General features: G+C 39.1%; 1 protein-coding gene across 1 annotated transcript in view; it reads left to right on the plus strand.

The window, feature by feature from the left end:
* ACVR2A (activin A receptor type 2A) overlaps nucleotides 1-21,583 on the plus strand; it is a 113,932-nt gene that overhangs the window by 39,976 nt on the left and 52,373 nt on the right. Inside the window, exons 2-3 of the mRNA XM_077829593.1 lie at nucleotides 14,263-14,470; nucleotides 19,877-19,986. Of these exons, the coding sequence (XP_077685719.1) occupies nucleotides 14,263-14,470; nucleotides 19,877-19,986 (318 nt within the window). The remainder of the gene's footprint in view (nucleotides 1-14,262; nucleotides 14,471-19,876; nucleotides 19,987-21,583) is intronic.

Genomic DNA, 21,583 nt, shown 5'->3' on the forward strand with positions numbered 1-21,583 from the left:
CCTGAATGGAATTTCATAGGACAAAGAAAACTGCACATAAGCTCTCATGTTGTCATATTTGAAAGGCAGTGTAGTCTTGTGGATAGAGCACTAGAATGGGACTAAGGAGACCTGGGTTCTATTCCTGGCTCTGCCATTGACGTCTTGAGTGATGTTGGGCAAGTCACTTCACTGCACTATCCTTTCCTTTTCACCATCTGTAAGGGGGAGAAAATGTTATGACTATCCATTTTGTAAAGAGAGCTAGTGATGAAAAGCATTATATAAGAGTTAGGTATGTTTTATATTAATAAAATTTTAAAATATTTTATGGGTCTATTTCAAGGCAATTAGGTGTTAGAGCTTCTGAAAAAAAGTAGCAAGAATCTTTTTATAAATGAAAGTGTTAAAGTAGCCTAAATATATGGGAATCTGGTAGCTGCCCATGTAATATTGGTATCTAATTGTTCTTGCCTACACATGTTTCTTAAAATGCCATTGTGGGTATGTGTACTTTCCTGCACAAAAAAAAATGTATTTCTCTTGCTTACCTGAAAAATTCCATTAGGAAAGTCCACATCTGTCCCCTCTGCCCCTACTCTTTGCTGGGGCAACATTTTAAGAAGTGGGACAAAGATTGATAGCATATGTTCTCCAACAGAGCTATCTTGTTTGGTTGTACTTTTTAGAAGAACGAAACTAAGTCCTTTTTAAAAAAAAAATTGTTTTAATGTCTAGATTAAAATATCCTTGGAGTTTCTAAAGTATATGTTACTTTGTGTGTTAGTTATTCTGTTAGACCTCTTATTGATAAAGAGAAATTGATGGCTGCCTAGCTGCAAATAATAAAAATCTCATTTCACTTGCTATGTGAAAACAGAATATATTGTCAGCAATTTACATATACACATGCTTTAAAAGGCCATTTTTTCCAAAGATGAAAACAAGTAATTGTAAAATAGGGAATTTTCATCTAAAGGGGTATTTTCAGTGAGATCCCATAGAAATCTGTTCTTGACCCAGTGCTTTTTAACATCTTAATCAGTGATAGGGAAGAAAATATAAAAAGTATACAAATTGGTGGAGTAGTAAATAATGGTGTGGCCAGGCCAACTACACAAACCAACATGGATCACTTTGTACAGTGGCTCATTTAAACATGAATTTTAATACTGCCAAATGCAAGGCTGTTTATTTATATAATATGAACAAACAACGTAGGGCAGACTAGTAAAATTAGGGGTTTACACCCGAAAAAAGTGACTCAGAAAAAGACAGTAAATAATCAGTTGAACATGATCTCCCGCTCTGATATTGTAGCTCAGAGGATGGATATATAAATGGGAATATTAACTAGGAGTAGCGAGTTGGTAGAATCTCTGTATAGGGCACTAGTGTGGTTGCTACTAAAATAGGGTGTCCAGTTTCAATATCTACACTTCAAAAAGGATGCTGACAAACTATAAAGGGTTCAGAAAAAAGTTAAAAGAATTATTTGACATATGGGAAACATGTCTTGAACTTATTTAATAGTCTCTATTCACTTTTTCTAGGAGAAGGTTAAGAGTTGACTTGAATACTGCTACAAGTACCTGTATATGAGAGATTCTTGATAGTATATGGTTTGCTTAATCTTGAAGAAAAAGACATGATGAGATTCAATAACTGGAAGCCAAAGCTAGACAAATTTAGACTAGAAATAATGTGCAATTTTTTTAACAGTGAGAGTAATTAACCATTTGAACAGCTTACTTAGATATGTGGCTGTTCTCTATTACCTGCAGTGTTAAGACTGCATATCTTTATAAAATTAGATAGGCTATAGCTCCAACAGAAGTTGTAGGCTTGATGCAAAAATTGATGGGTAAGGTTCTTTGGACTGTTGTATAGGAGGTCACATTAGATTATTGTAATGGTTCTTTCTGGCCTTAAACTATGAATCTATATCTGTGGCAGCAGGTATGGAATTAGTCAATCTGAGGGGTTCTGCAGTGGGTAGGTTACTCCCACCATGCTAATAGTGGACAGATGTGATTCTGTCCCTCTGTGCTGCAAACAGGCTGAAGTTACATGATTAATTTGTGGGCCTTTCTGATGAATAAAAGGAAATTTTCAGACAAGCATAGATAAGCTGCTCTGTTTCTAGCACCATTGGCTTCAGAATAGGCCCTTGTACCTGTTACTGGTCCAGAACTATTGTTGTGTACTTGAGGCTCATTCTTAAATCTTGAAGGACATTTTTTTTTTTGACACCATCAGTTCAATTTACTAGCTACAGGTAATACTTCCTTTTGTTTAATAAATTAGTTGGCTTTAAATTCAAAATATTTTGATTTCTTATGTATCTGCACCCTTAAGATAGTCTTATTTAAGTAATTTTTAAAATGCTGTCTTTGTGCATTTTCAATATCAATACAAATAGAACTTGACACAAATCATGAGTTTAAAAATTAATCTGGTAAATAAGAAATACATCAGTTACCATAATACATTTATTCAGGTTCTTTACTTTTCTTTGAGATCTGCTGTAATTGCTAAATAAAGGTAGCCCTTGTGGTTTGCAAAAAGCAGCATAGTATTTAATGTAAAGGCTATGTTTAGTTGCAAATTGTGTTTTAGCGGTTACTAGTGGATGAGAATCAATGTTTCTTTAGGAAAATAATTAAAAGTACATATGGAAAACACGATTAAAATCAATCCATCTTGGCTAAAGGTAAGCTATCTGGATTCTGAGGTCTCTTTAATAGAGACATTGCCTGGAAAAAGGATCATTGAACCTGTGCATTTTTCCATACTATTGCTGCATACTGCATTATATGATATGAGTGTTCTATTTTCACGAGAGTAAATCTGTTTTTTATAGGTTTCAGAGTAACAGCCGTGTTAGTCTGTATTCGCAAAAAGAAAAGGAGTACTTGTGGCACCTTAGAGACTAACCAATTTATTTGAGCATGAACTTTCGTGAGCTACAGCTCACTTCATCGGATGCATACCGTGGACGATGTCCATCTGTTTGCATTTGGAAAGGAAGATGATGTCTGTCTGTATCTGTACAAGTTTTTTCATGCAGTTGATAGATTTCCACTCCATACGGCTAAATGCAGTGCCTTGCATAATGACAGGTTTCAGAGTAACAGCCGTGTTAGTCTGTATTCGCAAAAAGAAAAGGAGTACTTGTGGCACCTTAGAGACTAACCAATTTATTTGAGCATGAGCTTTCGTGAGCTACAGCTCACTTCATCGGATGCATACCGTGGACGATGTCCATCTGTTTGAACAATTCTTGTACTGTAGGACCAGTGCAAAAATGGTTTTGTAGTAGCTTTCAGTGGATCTCTTGCTCCAACCCCCTAATCTCCAAAGGGAACTACTTTTTCCAGATTTAAATGTGCCATTAAGCATATTTTAAATCTAACTATATTTTATCCTTTTTTGAGTCTTCATAGATAATTATTGGTCATTGATTACAGTAACTTAAGCATACCTTTTTATTTAAAAAATTGGCTTATCATATGTACATACAGTGTTTTAAGTAAAAGTTGTTTCTCTTAATTTAGGAGGTGATTGTGGACTAAAATGTGATTAATGTTCTTTGCAGATGTTGTTTTATATGCTTCAGAGGCTTTCTGAAGTAGACAGTCTAGACTGTCTGTCTGCATTCTGTTACAGCTTTGATCCTTAATTAAAACAGTTGTACTACATTTATCATGTTCCATTTTTAACCTCAGAAAATTCTTAACTCTGATTTTATATATATTTTATTATATTTATGTGTGTGTGAGGGCAATTGTCCTAGTAAAAACTGCTATTTAGGAGAGCTTTTATGTTTTACATGTTCAGCAAGCAGCAAAAAATAGTCTTCTGCCTCCCAAAAACCTTGAGTTGAACATTCAGCTCTGTTTAGATACTTTAAGTGTAACTTCGCTGTAATAAACAGTCACTTAAATGCACCAAAAAAATTAGTTCAAAATGTTGCCATTATAATTTTTTTGTTCCTTATGTGCTGGTACTATGCCTAAAGATATTTGACTTCTAGTTCAGTCTCTGATGTTTTGGTTTCTCCCCCTCATTTTGGTAATCTATCCTTGTGGTGTTTTTTTTTTTTGTTTTGTTTGTCAGAGCTCTGATACCACTGACCCACTTGCCTGTCACTTCCTCCAATACCACCAAGATTGTATTTTCTAGCCCCTATTCCTGTAGTTGAGGATGACTGAACAGCACTGCCTTCAGGCTTTAATAGGGTAAAGGAGTTATACTGCAGCACTGCACATGGTGTAAGAAGCTAAACAAATACAATTGTTAGCATCTGATTACCTTTCTGAATTGGGGCTTGGTGTTCTGCTTCTGTAGAATTCATATTCCACCTCCATTTTGGGGAGCAAGAGACCTGGACTGAAAATGGAGTCCATGTCCCCCAACCAGCAGAACAAAACAATTTTATTTTACCCCTCTATATAAACTCTCTCTCAGTGATGCTTCATTAAATGCACTGCTGTTGGAAATGTAGTTTTGTCACCTTAAAAATAATTTTTTTTTGTTTTGGTTAGCTGCTTATTTAGAAATATATTTATATATTTAAAATCAGTAGGATGCAAATTCTCAATTTTAAGAAGGAACATTCAGTACTCAGAATTAGTATTTGAACATTAAGACATTGAATAGTCTTGTGAAATTAAAACTTCACATTTAGAATTGTCAAAAATTGTTAATACAAGACCATTGTAACAGTGAAAATAGTGTGTGAATAAAATTAATAAAAATATATATCAAGATGCAACGTATGAAGTTTGTAGGATCAAATTGTTATAGGTCACTGTTTATAGTGCAGTAGCATCAACATCCCATCAGTGATCAGGGCCCCATTGTGATAGATGCTATATAAACACAATGAAAAAGACCATCCTTGCCCCAAAGCTCTTACAAGCTATATGTATGGCAAGATGCGACAGATGGCTAAGACAAATAAATGACTATTTAATTTAGATAAGGCTATTGTAAATACATTCAAACAAGGGAGGAGAGTTAAGGTTGCACATTTGTGCTGAACTTTGGTACTGCCTGCTTTCAGTGTTGAACCATGCAACGTTAATACTGAATTAAGTTATTTATTTGGATTTATTACATATAATGTTGAAGTCTGTAGCAATTACTATTTTGGCATTCCAGAAAAAAGAGACTCAGTGTGTGGAGAGCCATACTGAATGTGCAGAGTATCAGCCTGCATCTTAGCTTGTATATCTAGCTATGCTAGAAAAACTTAACTGGCTATTTTTACTTCAGTGATCAAACAAGAAAATTGTAGTAATGAAATGCCGGCATTAAGTTTTGTATTGTTAATCTCAATGAAGTGAATGTGGCTGACGCTGTCCCCTGCAGATTTAGGAAGGGAGCACCATATCTGTTCGTACATGGAACAATGTAAGAGCTTGAATTGAAACTTTTATTTCCAGTCTCTCTGGAAAGTCTAGGGTCACCAGAGAAGTGTCAAAACATAATATGTTGGCTTACTTTGAGCCCTAGTTTGGGTGGAAAAGTTAACTTAGGAGCAGTTTCTTCAAGGCTCTTTGGCTGAAATGGGAGGAAAGCTTGTCCTCTGTATTGTGGTTGTGATGCATTAGTGCTACCACTTTGCACCCTGTCCCTGGGATGTGACTGAACCTCTTAACACAGGTGTAGGGCAAATATAGAAAACGTAGGCTTTGGCCTTGTTGGATTGCCACACCTGAACTGTGATATAAGCCTCTCTCTCATTTGTTTTGTTATAGCACAGCCCCTCTACATGAACCATAAAGGAAAAGAAAAAGGTTGTTTGTATACCACAGTTCTCTATGAAGAGGGTTAGGTTTTGTTGGTGGGGAGAGGTCTTTGAACAGTGGGACATCAGGCTGCAAGCAGATGTCTTGAGGTTCTGTTGTACATCTCTAGGGAAATGTTTACTACATGGGGGAATTCTGCTGCAAAAAAATTAAAAATTCTGCACGCAATATTTTAAAATTCTGCAAAATTCTTCGTATTTTATTTGTCGAAATAACACAATATAATCATGCCAGTTTCAATTATTTTGGTAATTTATTTCAAAATATCTATCAGCAAGTATGTATGTACCAGAATCTTTTTTTGGTCCGTATTGTTAATTTTTTTTTTTTTTGACAAATAGATTCCTTACTAGGCATATTAATATAGAACTTAAGAGTAATTCTTTTTTAAATTACAATACAGAACTGTATTTCCTGTACCCATCAGAAGCAGTGCAAAGGCTTGGGACTTTCAGGGGTAATGGAAGCTGTCATAAATATAAAGGAAGGGTAATCACCTTTAAAATCCCTCCTGGATGGAGGAAAAATCCTTTCACCTGTAAAGGGTTAAGAAGCTAGGATAATCTCGCTGGCACCTGACCAAAATGACCAATGAGGAGACAAGATACTTTCAAAAGCTGGGAGGAGGGAGGAAAAACAAAGGGTCTGGGTCTGTCTGTCTGTGTGATGCTTTTGCCGGGGACAGAACAGGAATGGAGTCTTAGAATTTAGTTAGTAATCTAGGTAGATATGCGTTAGATTATGATTTCTTTAAATGGCTGAGAAATTAAGCTGTGCTGAATAGAATGACTATTTCTGTCTGTGTGTCTTTTTTGTAACTTAAGGTTTTGCCTAGAGGGATTCTCTATGTTTTGAGTCTGATTACCCTGTAAGGTATTTACCATCCTGATTTTACAGAGGTGATTCTTTTTTACTTTTTACTTCTATTAAAATCCTTCTTTTCAGAAACTGAATGCTTTTTCATTGTTCTTAAGATCCAAGGGTTTGGGTCTGTGGTCATCTATGCAAATTGGTGAGGATTTTTACCAAACCTTCCCCAGGAAGTGGGGTGCAAGGGTTGGGAGGATTTTGGGGGGAAGATGTTTCCAAACAACGCTTTCCTAATAAATAACCCAGATAAACGTTTGGTGGTGGCAGTGGAAGTCCAAGGGCAAAGGGTAAAATAATTTGTACCTTGGGGAAGTTTTAACCTAAGCTGGTAAAAGTAAGCTTAGGAGGTTTTCATGCAGGTCCCCACATCTGTACCCTAGAGTTCAGAGTGGGGAAGGAACCTTGACAGAGGCACTGAGGGAGAGGGAAGGAGCCTGGACTGAACCTGGAGGGTTGCTGAGTGCAGGGGTGGGGAAGAAGTATGAAACAGCGGGTTTTTTTGTTTGTTTGTTTGTTTTTGTTTTTTTTGGTGGGGAGGGGCAGGATAGGGAGTCTCCCCCGTGCAGAACCTGGTTGATCATAAGCCTTTCCCATTCAGTCAGGCACATCTGCCCTGTCCCTGCATCTATTCCTGGGGGGAATTCTGTGCCACTGCACGAGCACAGAAAATACATTGTGCCCCAGAGGTGCTGCAGTTCTGCTTTTTGCCCGCCAGAGGCCACTCTGGCACCAGAACAGCCTGCTACATTCATGCCTTTGGCTGTTCTGGCATCACAGTGGCCTCTGGTAGGCGAAAGACAGAACTGAAGCACTTCTGGAGCAGAATGTATTTTCTGCCAAAAAAAAAAATTCTGCTTGATACATGAATTCTGCACATGCGCAGTGGCGCAGAATTCTCCCATGAGTAGGAAATAGAAACTTGTGTGGGATGGGTAATATGATAGAGCTTAATGCTCTCTCAATAAAATATTTTTTATGGTATTAACACATTGAAATTAGAGCATAAAAGCTGTTCATTGGTGTGTGTGTGTGTGTGTGTGTGGTTTGTTTGGGTTAAACTGTATTTCAGGGCTCTCCTGTAAGGTTAAGTAAACAAAGACAGTCTAGTAGTTGAATAAAGTAACATTTTTTTCTTCAGATAGGCCAAATTCTTCCTTGACTTGCACTCTGTAAAGCCAAGCCTTGTTGTACCTAATGGAGTTGCACAGAATATCATAATCCTAACTAGATATCATATAGCTAAGCACAATTTGGCATGACTGTTTCTCTAACAGAGAGACCAGGTAGGTGAAGTAATATATTTTATTGGACCAACTTCTGTTGGTGGAAGGGACACGCTTTCAAGCTTCATCATTTTTTTTTTTTTCCAGGTATGGAGAAGGAAATGAGTGTCCAAGGTAAATAAACGCTGGGACAGATTAAACATCAAGGGCTCACATGTTTATAGGAGAGCCCTTAAAATGATGTGGGCAGTTAACACCTCTGCAGTCTTAAGAGGATGGAGGATTAGTTGGTGGCAGGGTTTGTTACAAGTTGCTGCAATGAGCCAAAAAAAGCACTGTCAAGTCCATGTTTTTAGTGTCTAGTAGCGTTATGAATTTAAGTTTTCAAGCTCCTCTTTTGAAGGTGGTGTGCAGGTTTCCACTGAGAACGAGCACTGAGAGGTTTAATACGGAGTGGCTGTTTTGTGAAGTGTTGAGCTACTATTTCTCTTAAACATTCATATGGTACCAGAATGAGCAAAGCAATATAATCCTGAATTTAACAGCATTAGCTTCAGCAAGATTCTGCACAAGTTTAAGACTCCAAATCAGGAAATCAGTGTAGACTATGTTTAAGACCATCCCTATTCAAGACACTTAAGTGCATGATAAGTCCTATTGACTTGAGTGGAACTTAAGTATGTGCCAAAGTGCTATCCAAAATAAGGTTTTCCTGAATCAGCGTTTTATATTGGAGGGGACTTCTTGGTTAATTTGTTTGTGTTGTTTTAATATTAAAGATGTTGAAAGTGTAGTTTCAACATCTTTATAACTTTTATTTAAAACAATTAAAATCTGAATTCTGAACTTCTACAAGAAAGATCTGTGGTGATGTTTTGTAAAACAAATGTTCCCACACACAGTCTTGCAAAGAGGAATATTGTATTGATTCATTAATAACCAGCTCTAGTGTTTCTTCTACAGTGCATACTTATTGTGTTGCTGGAGAATTTTGTCTGAATCATGTGCTGTGCACTCCAAATCAGTTTATAATGTCTTCATTTTTTGTCTTCTGTGTCTATAAGGATCACACTGAAGTATTCAGTCTAACTCCTCACATCTTCCTACTCTGTTTCCATTGTAGGGATTGGGCTGTAAAAAGCTGCTGTTCACCTTCTGTTGGTGGGTGAGAGATGATGAAATTCTGAAATGTTCACCCATGTGCAAGTTTCTTCTCCAGAGACTGTCTGGAGAGAGTGATAAGAGTGTCCATCACTTGTGTGTGTCATATTGTTTGTATGTGTAGGGAAGTGAATCACATTTTCAAATTTTATTTTATTTTTTTAACACTGAACATGAGAAATATCTGTTAGTGATTTATGTTGGAACTTGTGGTGTACAGATTGATTTGATGATGAAACAGGAGAAATGTCTGGTAATGTTTTTGTTTAACACAATTGCAAATGGTGGTAAAAGGAACTTAGTTTCAAGAAGTACATCCTGTTGAAGGCTGAAAGAATTTTGGATATTTTCACACATGGCAGCACGTGGTTGCATGGAAAAGGAGTTGATAAGGTCCTCTATTATAGAGTACTTTTATGTGACTATGCTAGGTTTTTACTCTAATTCTTATTTATTCATTTAATCTGAAGACTGGGAAATGACTTCAATTAAAAGAAAACTTTTAAACCTTGAAGGTCTTCTCTACAAAATATATCCCAAATACCTATGTAATGCTCAGGAACTACCTGAATTAGAGTTGCCAGTTTAAGTACTTATGTACAGTTCATAAGCTCAGAATGCTAAAACAGCAGCTACCAACCAGTACTAGGAAGTCCTCAAGAATGTAGCAAAACACCTAATCAATCAGTTCCTTTCTGGTCTCTTAGGTAGGCTAGCTTTTTTATTTCTGCTTCAGGAAGACTATATCCAGAGAGTCATTGCTCCTAATATTTGTGGATTTTTTGCTCTCATCATGCTTGTTTGTCCACTTAATAGTCAGATCATTTGAGAGTAATTAGTTTATGAAGCAAAAAGAAAAGGAGTACTTGTGGCACCTTAGAGACTAACCAATTTATTTGAGCATGAGCTTTCGTGAGCTACAGCTCACTTCATCAGATGCATACCGTGGAAACTGCAGCAGACTTTATATATACACAGAGAATATGAAACAATACCTCCTCCCACCCCACCGTCCTGCTGGTAATAGCTTATCTAAAGTAATCATCAGGTTAGGCCATTTCCAGCACAAATCCAGGGTGAGGGAGTGAGAGAACCTGGATTTGTGCAGGAAATGGCCTAACTTGATTATCATGCACATTGTGTAAAGAGTTGTCACTTTGGATGGGCTATCACCAGCAGGAGAGTGAATTTGTGTGGGGGGGTGGAGGGTGAGAAAACCTGGATTTGTGCTGGAAATGGCCTAACCTGATGATTACTTTAGATAAGCTATTACCAGCAGGACAGTGGGGTGGGAGGAGGTATTGTTTCATATTCTCTGTGTATATATAAAGTCTGCTGCAGTTTCCACGGTATGCATCTGATGAAGTGAGCTGTAGCTCACGAAAGCTCATGCTCAAATAAATTGGTTAGTCTCTAAGGTGCCACAAGTACTCCTTTTCTTTTTGCGAATACAGACTAACACGGCTGTTACTCTGAAACTAGTTTATGAAGCTCAGTTTATTCTATTTCAGGGGAATGTAAAAGATTCTAGTTCCCATTTTTTACACAGTGTATGAAAGTAAACAAAGCATGGAATTTGGTGTAAAAAAAATCTGGGTTCTGTTACCATCGCTGTCATCATTTTGCTCTGAAACATTATTATGTTACGGTCTTATACTGCCACCCATCTCAATAGTATCCGAGTGCCTTCCATGTAAAATCAATAGCAAATTCCATGGTGAACTTCATGGAGCCTCTGACATGTCCTCCTTTTTTGGGGTCAGAACTCTGCTTGGGGTACGTGGTGTTTTTTGTTGTTGGGGTTTTTTTGGGAGGGGGGGTTGAATTGTGTCACTTACGGTGGCAGGCCTTTTCAAAGAAGAAGGCATTGCAGCATTTCCTAAAGATAGATTTCCCTGATCTCTTCTGGAAGATTGGTGAGAGGCTCTAGCTATGGAACAGAGAATGTTTGTTTTGTTCCCAACTTTCGCATGTTTCGTCATGGACTTTGATATATATATAGTCCCTGAGTGTGGCTGTAATGGTTGGTGTTCAGTAGATCAATGAGTCTTGGATATAGCTGGCGATTCATGCACTAGTTACTTTAAAATCTTCCGATGAAGTGAGCTGTAGCTCACAAAAGCTCATGCTCAAATAAATTGGTTAGTCTCTTAGGTGCCACAAATACTCCTTTTCTGTTTTGCGAATACAGACTAATGCGGCTGCTATTCCGAAACCTTTAAAATTAGGACTAAGGCTCTTAAACTGCACTGGAAGCTGACTGAAAACCAGTGGAAGAAAATATTACAATCATTGTTCAACTGATGCTGCCAAAACTCCTCACTCTCATCATCCTGAGGGGATACTGCTTGCCGGTCACCTACAGTGGAATCCAAACTCTCTCTCACTCAGTGAGAGGGGTTTCTTACCCTTCAGTAACTATTATTCTTTCAGGGTGGACCCTTCAACCCAACTTTCATCTGTGGTTTTTGGAGTTCTCATCTCCTCTGGACTTTGACTTGTTAGGGAACTGAGAGAGGGTTGTGGCCACTTATGCCTTCACGCAAAAAGCATGAGGAGGCACAGAAAACATGCTGAGAGATATAGCTCTTTTGAAAAGTGTGTGTGTGTGTGTGTGTGTGTGTGTGTGTGTGTGTGCCCCTTCAACCTCTCATCAACAGTTATTGTTGGGGAAGGGTAGGCGTGAACTGAAGATCAATTGTATTAACTTGCTGAGGTACCAGTTAGTTAGTTTTTTCTTAAAGCTGAAATCCAACAAATTAGATTTGCCCATTTGGTAAGTGTAATAGACCAGTATTGGAAAGTAATATAATTAGGATAACCTCTTTTTGAGTCCAGAAAGCTCTAGCCTATTAATTTACCTCTTAAATTCTTTTCAGTTCTGTTTCTATCTTGGACAGTATTTCTCAGATCTCAACCAATCAATAGATTGTGGTTCTGGGCAAATTAATTCAACTATGAATTGTTGATTATTTACATAAGGGTAACTACCACAGATGTTTCAGGCAGGTACTGAACACAACATGCATGCAGTCTTGTAAATGATTAGCATAGACCAGCTTTAAATAGTCTTTCCCCCTTGTGCTATGTAATCTACATTTCTGGAGTTTGACAATCATTTGGAAAGGAAACCAAACAAAACCTTTATAGTTCCTATAAAGTTAGAAGACCTAGTCATGCGTTCTTTGATTTTATGTATAAGCATTTCACCTCTTTTTAAGGTTTACAATATAACAAGACCATTATTTTGAAGGAACAAGGTTAACCACATATGGAGAATAGTACCTTTTTGATTCATAAGAGGCAAGCATAGCTTCACATCTGAGGTGAAAACTGTTGGTTGGGATTTTTTAAGATATCAGGAAGTTTGACCTCTGGAAACTTTAGATTTGTCTGGGTCACACTGAAAATTATTTCCTAAACAGCTTATTTGACTTTGCACCCAAAGCCAACCCTTTGCCACCCATTTCTGGTATTTAATTTCCTGTAGACAGACAAAGAGATGGGAATCCTACCCACATTCAAACCATGTGAGGTTCCTGTCTAAGAGTTTAACAGTATCTTGAAAACTAAGTTAAACATCAGCCTGCAACCCCTGGGTACATACTTAGGCAGCTAGCCTGAGCTGCTGCCTATGCTACCATGGCTATACTGCTATTTTTAGTGTGCTTGCTGGAGCAGAACTAGCATGAGGACATCTACATGAGCTAGGAAGCATACCTCTTAGCTCAAATGTAGGTGAACTCTGTGCCATTAGTTGGGTTATTTTTTCAAGCTTTTCTTCACAACTGCAAGGGTTAGAAACTTTTTTTTAAGAGCTGAGCTAATGAAGTAATCACATGACCCTAGGAGATGGACGGGGTGGTTTTAGGCAAAGGCCTACAGTACCTATACTTTAATCCAGGGGCGGGCAAACTTTTTGGCCTGAGGGCCACATCAGGTTTCCAAAATCGCATGGAGGGCTGGTTAGGGGAAGCTGTGTCTTCTCAAACAGCCAGGCCTGGCCCGGCCCCCCGCCTCCTATCCAACCCCTCCCCCCCACCCCCCCGCTTCTCGCTCCCTGATGCCGCCCCCCCTCCTCCGGGCCTCCTACCCCACCACCACCATCCTGCTCCCTGACCACCCCTGGACCTCCCACCCCTGACTGCCACCCCATCCAACCCCCCCACTCCCCATTCCTGACTTGCCCCCCGGAACCCCTGCCCCATCCAACCACCCCTTCTCCCTGTCCCCTGACTTCCCCCTGCCACCCCATCGAACCCCTCCTCTCCTTCTTGACACCCTCCTGTTCCCTGCCCTCTGACCGCCCCGACCCCTATCCACCTATACTCCCTGCCCCCTTACCGCGCTGCCTGGAGCACCAGGTCAGGTTGCGGTTCTGCAACTGCGCCGCCCGGCCACCCAGAGCTTTGCGCCGGCGGCTTGGTGCGCTGAGGCTGCGGGGGAGGGGGAACGACATTGGAGGGGCCAGGGACTAGCCTTCCGGGCCAGGAGTTCAGGGGCTGGGCAGGAGGGTCATAGTTTGCCCACCTCTTCTTTAATCCCTCCCTTGACAGAGCAGAATGGTGTTCATTGTGAAGTGTCTGTCTGCACTTAGTGGTCAGTGTTAAAGTTGACTACCTCAGAGAGAGGGTGTGGGTGAAACTGAATAGCCATTTGGTCTTAGCTTGATTTGAATAATTTTAAGATGAAATGAAATGAAATGAATTGCCGTCGTTTTCTTTACATGTGACGCAACACAACATAAGACAAGGAAGTGAGGCAGCCTTTGAAAACTGGGTAAATTCTGCTAACTAATGCTGCTTTGGAATTTAAGACCACCATTATTTGACTAATACTTACTGACTAAGCTCTGTCCTTTAGCCAATAAAATCTTTGGTTACAGCCATGTAATGAGAAGCTGTGCCAAAATTTGTCCCTTATTTGGTAAGAAATATTATCCAGCTTTTCTACAAATCTTGACAAGCTATGCGTTCAGGCTATATAATGAAATTTAACAGAAGACCATTTGTTTTAGCTATTGTTTTGTTTCAGCACCTGTTTAGAATGCATGCTAACTTTAAATATAAAAACAATTAATGAGAATAGAACTTGAATATTAATAATGGAATCAATATAAGGAACTTATATGGAGCCTGATTTTTAATGTTCAAATGTGCTTCAGCCTTCAGAATCCAGTGGTTTAACATTAAATTATTTTTAATTCCAAATAGGTGCCATACTAGGCAGATCGGAAACACAGGAATGCATCTACTATAATGCTAATTGGGAAAAGGATAAAACAAATCGCAGTGGCATTGAACCTTGTTATGGTGATAAAGATAAAAGACGACACTGCTTCGCTACATGGAAGAATATTTCTGGATCAATTGATATTGTGAAACAAGGCTGTTGGCTGGATGATATCAACTGTTATGATAGGTGAGAAAATTTTAACTATCTTATGTATAAAGCTTTAAACTACGTTTACCAAAAAAGTGGCTAGTTAGGAGAGATTGCAGGATACCAAACATACGTTGTTCACTATATTTATTATAAACCAGAATTTTTGGATTTTAGGTGCCTACAGTTCCCACTTAAATTTGTTAACAAAGCTTTTACTGTAGTTAAATACTTTATCTGGCATGTTGGAAGAATGGAGGGTGCCAGTAAGTTTAAAAAAAAAAAAAATTCCTGTTAACTAAGTGGGAGGGAGTTTGGGTGTGGGAGGGGTTCAGGGCTGGGGGTTAGGGCACAGGGCATGGCCTCTGGGAGGAAGTTTGGGTGCGGGAGGGGGCTCGGGTGTGGGAAGGAGTGCGGGGTGCTGACCTGGAGTGGCTTCCCACAAGTGGTGACTTGTCCCTGGTGCTCCTAGGCAGAGGCGCAACTAGGTGGCTCTGTGTGCTGTCTCCGCTCCTGCCCTGAGCACTGGTTCCGGGAATTTCTACCTAGCCACACCTCTACCCCCAGGCACTGCCCCTGGGCAGCACACACAGCCACCTAGCCACGCGTCTGCCTAGAAGCAGCAGGGACTGGTCACTGCTGGCAAGGAGCCGCCTGAAGTGAGCGCCACCCGGATCTGGCACCCCCCACCCTCTCTCGCGTACCTGCCCAGAGTCCCCTTCTGCACTCAAACGCCCTCCCAGAGCCCGTGTCCTGCACCCCCTCCCACACTGTGAACCCCTTGTGGCCGTTCCTCCACCTAGAAGCAGCAGGGACATGTCGCTGCTTTTGAGGAGCGAGGTAGGGAGCCTCCTGGACCAACACCAACCGGACTATAAACCAGACTTTTCAATGAAGATCAGAAATACTGGTTTATAGAGCTTTCCAGTTGATAAAATGCCAGATAACACAGCTTGTACTGCAGTTGAACATATTTTCAGAGAGGCTGAACACTTCCATCTTCCATTGAAGTGACAAACTTTAAGCATTCATATTTTTTAAATTTTCCCTTCTAGTGCCTTAAAGTTTATTTTAAAAGTGCTGCTTATTATTGAATGATTTAAAGTAAAGTATTCAAACTAGTGCCTAAGTTATACTCCTGGGGTAGAATTTTAAAAGCATTTACTTAGAAGTCCAGCTCTCACTGGACCCTAAACCATTATTCAGACATGTCAATATATTACTTGATTGTCAAAATTTCTGAGCATCTAGAAGCTCCCACTGAGGCTGGTGGCAGCGCTTCAGTGTGTTCATAATTCATGAAATCCTGGCCTATTTTGTGTAGCTGATTGCTAGTCACAGACATGTGTAAGCAATAACACACACATCATAGTTGTATTGGGATATCAGTAGGCATTGGTTGGGTCCTAGGCCAAATGCTAAAGATTACAACAGTCTAATTGATCACTGTACTCTGAAGAATTCTTTTAAAACTACAAAATTTGTCTTTATACCAGTGTTGGGAGAGGAAGGAGAAGGAAGAAAAGAATGCATTAAATTTATAGTATTGTATTCGCATTACTAAAATGTTTCCGAAAAGCTTGAACAAAACTTTAAAAAAAAAAAAAAAAAGTAACTTACAAATCTTCATATCTTTAAGTAAAAAAAAAAAAAAAATTCAACTTTCCTTGTATCAGTGGAGGAAAGTGATATTCATTATAGTCCTCTTTACCTCATAAAGAGGTTTTATAGCTTTAAGTTTGTCAGTAAAATGCGGTTTAAGGAAAAGTTGTAATTCTGATTTGCGAGTTCCTCAGGCGGTAGCAAAGCATCTATAGAGTAGTTTCCCCTCTCTGACTGAAGTGTTGCTGTGCTGAAGAGAAAAAGGCAGTTTTTATGAAACCTTGTTAATGGCTGTGTACAGTATTGTAGAACTGTATTTCAGCCATCGTGGGGAGGTAGTTAAACTATGTTCCTTTTCCAGGGGTGAGGTAGGGGTAGGTTTACAATTTGAGGTTTAATGATATTACTATCAAATATTAAAACTTTAAGGAGGGATTTTCAACAGTGCTTTTTGTTGGCCTAATACTCACTGGAAATCCATGAGAATTTTGGCACTGATTACAAATGAGAGCAGAGCTAGAAATTTTCAAGAGTGCTTAGAAATGCCTCACTCAAAGCTGCCTATGAAGATGAAAAAAGATTTTGGAAGGAGAAGTCAAAGGGTGTGGGAGCAGTGAAAAGTTGAAGAGAAGGAGGAGTAAGACTCTGTGAGTAAACAAAATTGCACTAGCATAGTTAAACTATTACATCCCCAGGTGGATAATCTCCTCTCAGTGTAAGAGTGGCTTTTTCTTTTAAGACAGGTTTAAATTACCCCATGTGAATGTTCACGGTTTTTGTACCGGTTAGTCTTTTTTTCAACAGATGAGTCAATCTCAAGGGCTTGTCTAAACATGGAGTTGTTCAGGAATAGCTGTTACACTGCAAATTCACACTCTACCTTGATCCAAATTAACTTTCAAGTGTAGACAAGCTCTAAGTTAACTGGTGCAATTCCACGGATGTTGATAAGCCCTAAATTTTCTAGAGAAATAAAGGGAACTAAGGAAGTGTCTTTAAATATAATAAACACAGAAAAAAAGGTGAAGAAGTAGGAGAGAATGCTAATCTTTTTTTCTTTGTAGCATACTATACACACCATTTAGTGAACAAAATCATCAAGATATTAAAACTTCATAAATTTTAGAAAACTTCACTCTGGTTGTTAAATAACCATTGCTTATGGTAATAGATCAATATTATCTAGTGCATTTCGGTAAACAAATAATACTTTTTTGTCTTTGTGCCAGGACATCACTTATATTTATTATCAGAATACAAGATTTCTGAATACAGTGTTGTAATTGAAACATTATAATATCTGTTGTATGTAACTTTATTAGTTGGCGAAGGACTATTGCAGTTCATTAAACTTTTAAGCTTATGGTATACCAAATGCCAAATAGTGCCAGTCAAAGAATACCAAGCAATGACTGCATTATGGCAGAAACAGTAAATTGCAATTATAATAAGCAAGTCTTATATTCGTATATAAAACAGCAGCCTTCACCGATTTTCTCCGACAGATTCAAACTCTTTCTAGAATTCTTCACTATTTTTTGTTCTCTGGTATAGAGACAACTTCCGTTGTCTTACTTTTCTTCTCCTGAGTTCTTAGGAAAAAAGAAAAGGAGTACTTGTGGCACCTTAGAGACTAACCAATTTATTTGAGCATAAGCTTTCGTGAGCTACAGCTCACTTCATCGGATGCATACTGTGGAAAGTGTAGAAGATCTTTTATACACACAAAGCATGAAAAAATACCTCCCCCCACCCCACTCTCCTGCTGGCAATAGCTTATCTAAAGTGATCACTCTCCTTACAATGTGTATGATAATCAAGGTGGGCTTCTTTTCCAACGCCCTTGAGGAATTCCACCATGATTTCAACAATTTCCATCCCACCATCAACCTCAGCCTGGTCCAGTCCACACAGGAGATCCACTTCCTGGACACTACAGTGCTAATAAACGATGGTCGCATAAACACCACCCTATACTGGAAACCTACTGACCGCTATTCCTACCTACATGCCTCCATCTTTCACCCTGACCACACCACACGATCCATTGTCTACAGCCAAGCTCTGCGATACAACCGCATTTGCTCCAATCCCTCAGACAGAGACAAACACCTACAAGATCTCTATCAAGCATTGTTACAACTACAATACCCACCTGCGGAAGTGAAGAAACAGATTGATAGAGCCAGAAGAGTTCCCAGAAGTCACCTACTACAGGACAGGCCCAACAAACAAAATAACAGAACGCCACTAGCCGTCACCTTCAGCCCCCAACTAAAACCCCTCCAACGCATTATTAAGGATCTACAACCTATCCTGAAGGATGACCCAACACTCTCACAAATCCTGGGAGACAGGCCAGCCCTTGCCTACAGACAGCCCCCCAACCTGAAGCAAATACTCACCAGCAACCACATACCACGCAACAGAACCACTAACCCAGGAACCTATCCTTGCAACAAAGCCCGTTGCCAACTGTGCCCACATATCTATTCAGGGGACACCATCACAGGGCCTAATCACATCAGCCACACTATCAGAGGCTCGTTCACCTGCACATCCACCAATGCGATATATGCCATCGTGCCAGCAGTGCCCCTCTGCCATGTACATTGGTCAAACTGGACAGTCTCTACGTAAAAGAATAAATGGACACAAATCAGATGTCAAGAACTATAACATTCATAAACCAGTCGGAGAACACTTCAGTCTCTCTGGTCACGCGATTACAGACATGAAAGTTGCAATTCTTCAACAAAAAAACTTCAAATCCAGACTCCAGCGAGAAACTGTTGAATTGGAATTCATTTGCAAATTGGATACAATTAACTTAGGCCTGAATAGAAACTGGGAGTGGCTAAGTCATTATGCAAGGTAACCTATTTCCCCTTGTTTTTCCCTAACCCCCCCACACCCCCCCCCCAACGTTCTTGTTAAACCCTGGATTTGTGCTGGAAATGGCCCACCTTGATTATCATACACATTGTAAGGAGAGTGGTCACTTTAGATAAGATATTGCCAGCGGGAGAGTGGGGTGGGGGGAGGTATTTTTTCATGCTTTGTGTGTATAAAAGATCTTCTACACTTTCCACAGTATGCATCCAATGAAGTGAGCTGTAGCTCACGAAAGCTTATGCTCAAATAAATTGGTTAGTCTCTAAGGTGCCACAAGTACTCCTTTTCGTTTTGCGAATACAGACTAACACGGCTGTTACTCTGAAACCTGAGTTCTTAGGGGTTTTTTTGGTGGTTTTTCCTCACCAATTTATGGCACGTCTTTTGATGTGTCATAGTGTAGATTGTTACTGCAATAAGCTCTGGCTCTGGGCAAAGTTAATGTTTGGCTGCACAGAAATTGCCTGTATTTTTCCTTTTAAAGGGTGTTTCCCCCATAAGCCTCTCACTGAGGGTTTCATGGATAAACTCAAGGCATTCAAAGTACTCATTTTATTTATTATGCCACATTTAAATTGGGTTCATGGATTGTTAAAACCTCCCCCAAACCACTCCCTCCCATTGCAAGAGGAATTTTTGAAACCCAGCTTGCTGGTGGCTTTCTTGGGATGCTAACATGTTTGCAACTTGCAAGGTTAGGAAGAATATCTCTGTCATCAAGGTTCATCAATGCTATATTTCTGCAAATGGAAGTAGATCTGTATTGAAATATTTTTCTCATCAGAATACTATGCTAAATTGAGAACGCCATCTTAGTCTGGTGGATCACAATTTTCAAAAGTTCATTTCCAAGGTTAAATTTGTATCTAATTATGCAATTATTTGCTCTTGTACAAAGGAAGTCAGTTTTAAATGAACAAAAATGACTTTTCTGGTGCTCTCTTACAGGACTGATTGTATAGAAAAGAAAGACAGCCCTGATGTGTTCTTCTGTTGCTGTGAAGGCAACATGTGTAATGAACGTTTTTTCTATTTTCCAGAGATGGAAATAACACAGCGTAAGTTGGTTTAACATTCTAAAGAAATGGTTTTGCAGTATTGTTCAGAATACAGTTTCTGTATGTTTAGGAGAGAAGACTTTTCCAAAATATTCTGGATAGCTTCTGTTTCCCCTTTTCTAAACATACGTGTGGAAGTGGTTCAGAGTGGGTTGTATTAGTTTAAATCATTTTGATCTGGGCGATTAACTTTTTTCAGCTTGAAATGAAAGGTCCGTGTTTTGGAACAAAACATTCAAATCGATAAAACTATTCTAAGCTAGTAGGGGGATCTATCCTTGGCAACCTGTTCAGAAAAGTCTCATCAGGAAGGCTAATTCACATTTTTTTGAAAATCTAAACAAAAATCCATCATTTAAAATCTCATTTTAGGTGTAAGTAAATGCAATTGGTTGTGTTTGAACTGGCCATGATGCCATAGCACACCCAACATGTGCAAGTACTGCCTTACAGGTGTATACCCTGGAGTCGGTATTTACCTTCTTTGGTCTGTTTAATGTTGTAGATTATTAAATGCACTCATTGTCATTTCTGGGCACACTCGTAATTTTAAAAAAAAAAACCAAAAACCTGGAAGTCTGCTGAAAAGAACACACAAAAGGCTACTAAGAAAACTGTCTGGAAATCTGTTTAGTCACAAACAAACAAAAAAAAACAGTGCATGATGTTTTTAAGTAATAACTTCAAAAATTTGCCAGGCTATTTTTCCATGCCTTCCAACTACGGCACCTAACCTATTAAACACTACTAGGTCTCCCTAACGACTATATCAATTTGAAAAGTATAGTAAAATGTTGTTGTGTTTTTTTAATTTATATACAACTCCCCCGCACCCCCACCACCCCACCAGAAACACCCTGCAAAAGATCCATTAAAAGGGTGAGATGATCTGCTTTCATCTACGTGAACACTAGTGCTGTTTTATGGGTTATCCGTAGAGTGAGTGGGTGGATAAGTAATTATTTTAAAAACATTTATTTATATTGTTTGCTTTTAAATGTTTCAAATTAAGTTTGAAATTATGACAACGAAGTTAAAGACTAAACTTAATATCTATTCATTTAAATTATTCCTCTCTCACTTGGTGGTTGGGATGTGTGGTTTCTTTTGTGGGGTGGGGAGGGGGGTTAGTTCCATTCCAGGTCCTAAACAGTACGACCTCCTAACCACAGCAATATAGCAGGATATACAGCCAAAAAATTAATTGAGCTATCACTTTGGTACTGCCACTAGTGACTCATTGCACTGTCCCCCTGTTCCCCCAAGTACAAAATATAGTAGAGATACTCTACAAACTCCCCAGACCCATGTCATCCATGTATGCCTTTTTGAAAACAGAAGACTTCATCTTGAAGTTACTAGTAAATCCTGGGATAAAGAGCTAGATCATCGTTTAAAGACATTACAATGGTCCATTTTACTACACAATGCAAAATGTGCTTCTGTAGATTTACGCTTGTTTAATTCAAGAAAAAAATTATTTAGAATGAATTGAGTATGGCAAAGACTATAGAAGATTATTTTTCCCTTTGGATACATGCTGGCGCTATGGTAGATGGGGTGCACTTCTGCGCAGGCTATGGGAATGTCCCCTTTC

The sequence above is a fragment of the Eretmochelys imbricata genome, chromosome 11, assembly GCF_965152235.1.
Source record: "Eretmochelys imbricata isolate rEreImb1 chromosome 11, rEreImb1.hap1, whole genome shotgun sequence".
In the NCBI taxonomy this organism is placed as follows: domain Eukaryota; kingdom Metazoa; phylum Chordata; order Testudines; family Cheloniidae; genus Eretmochelys; species Eretmochelys imbricata.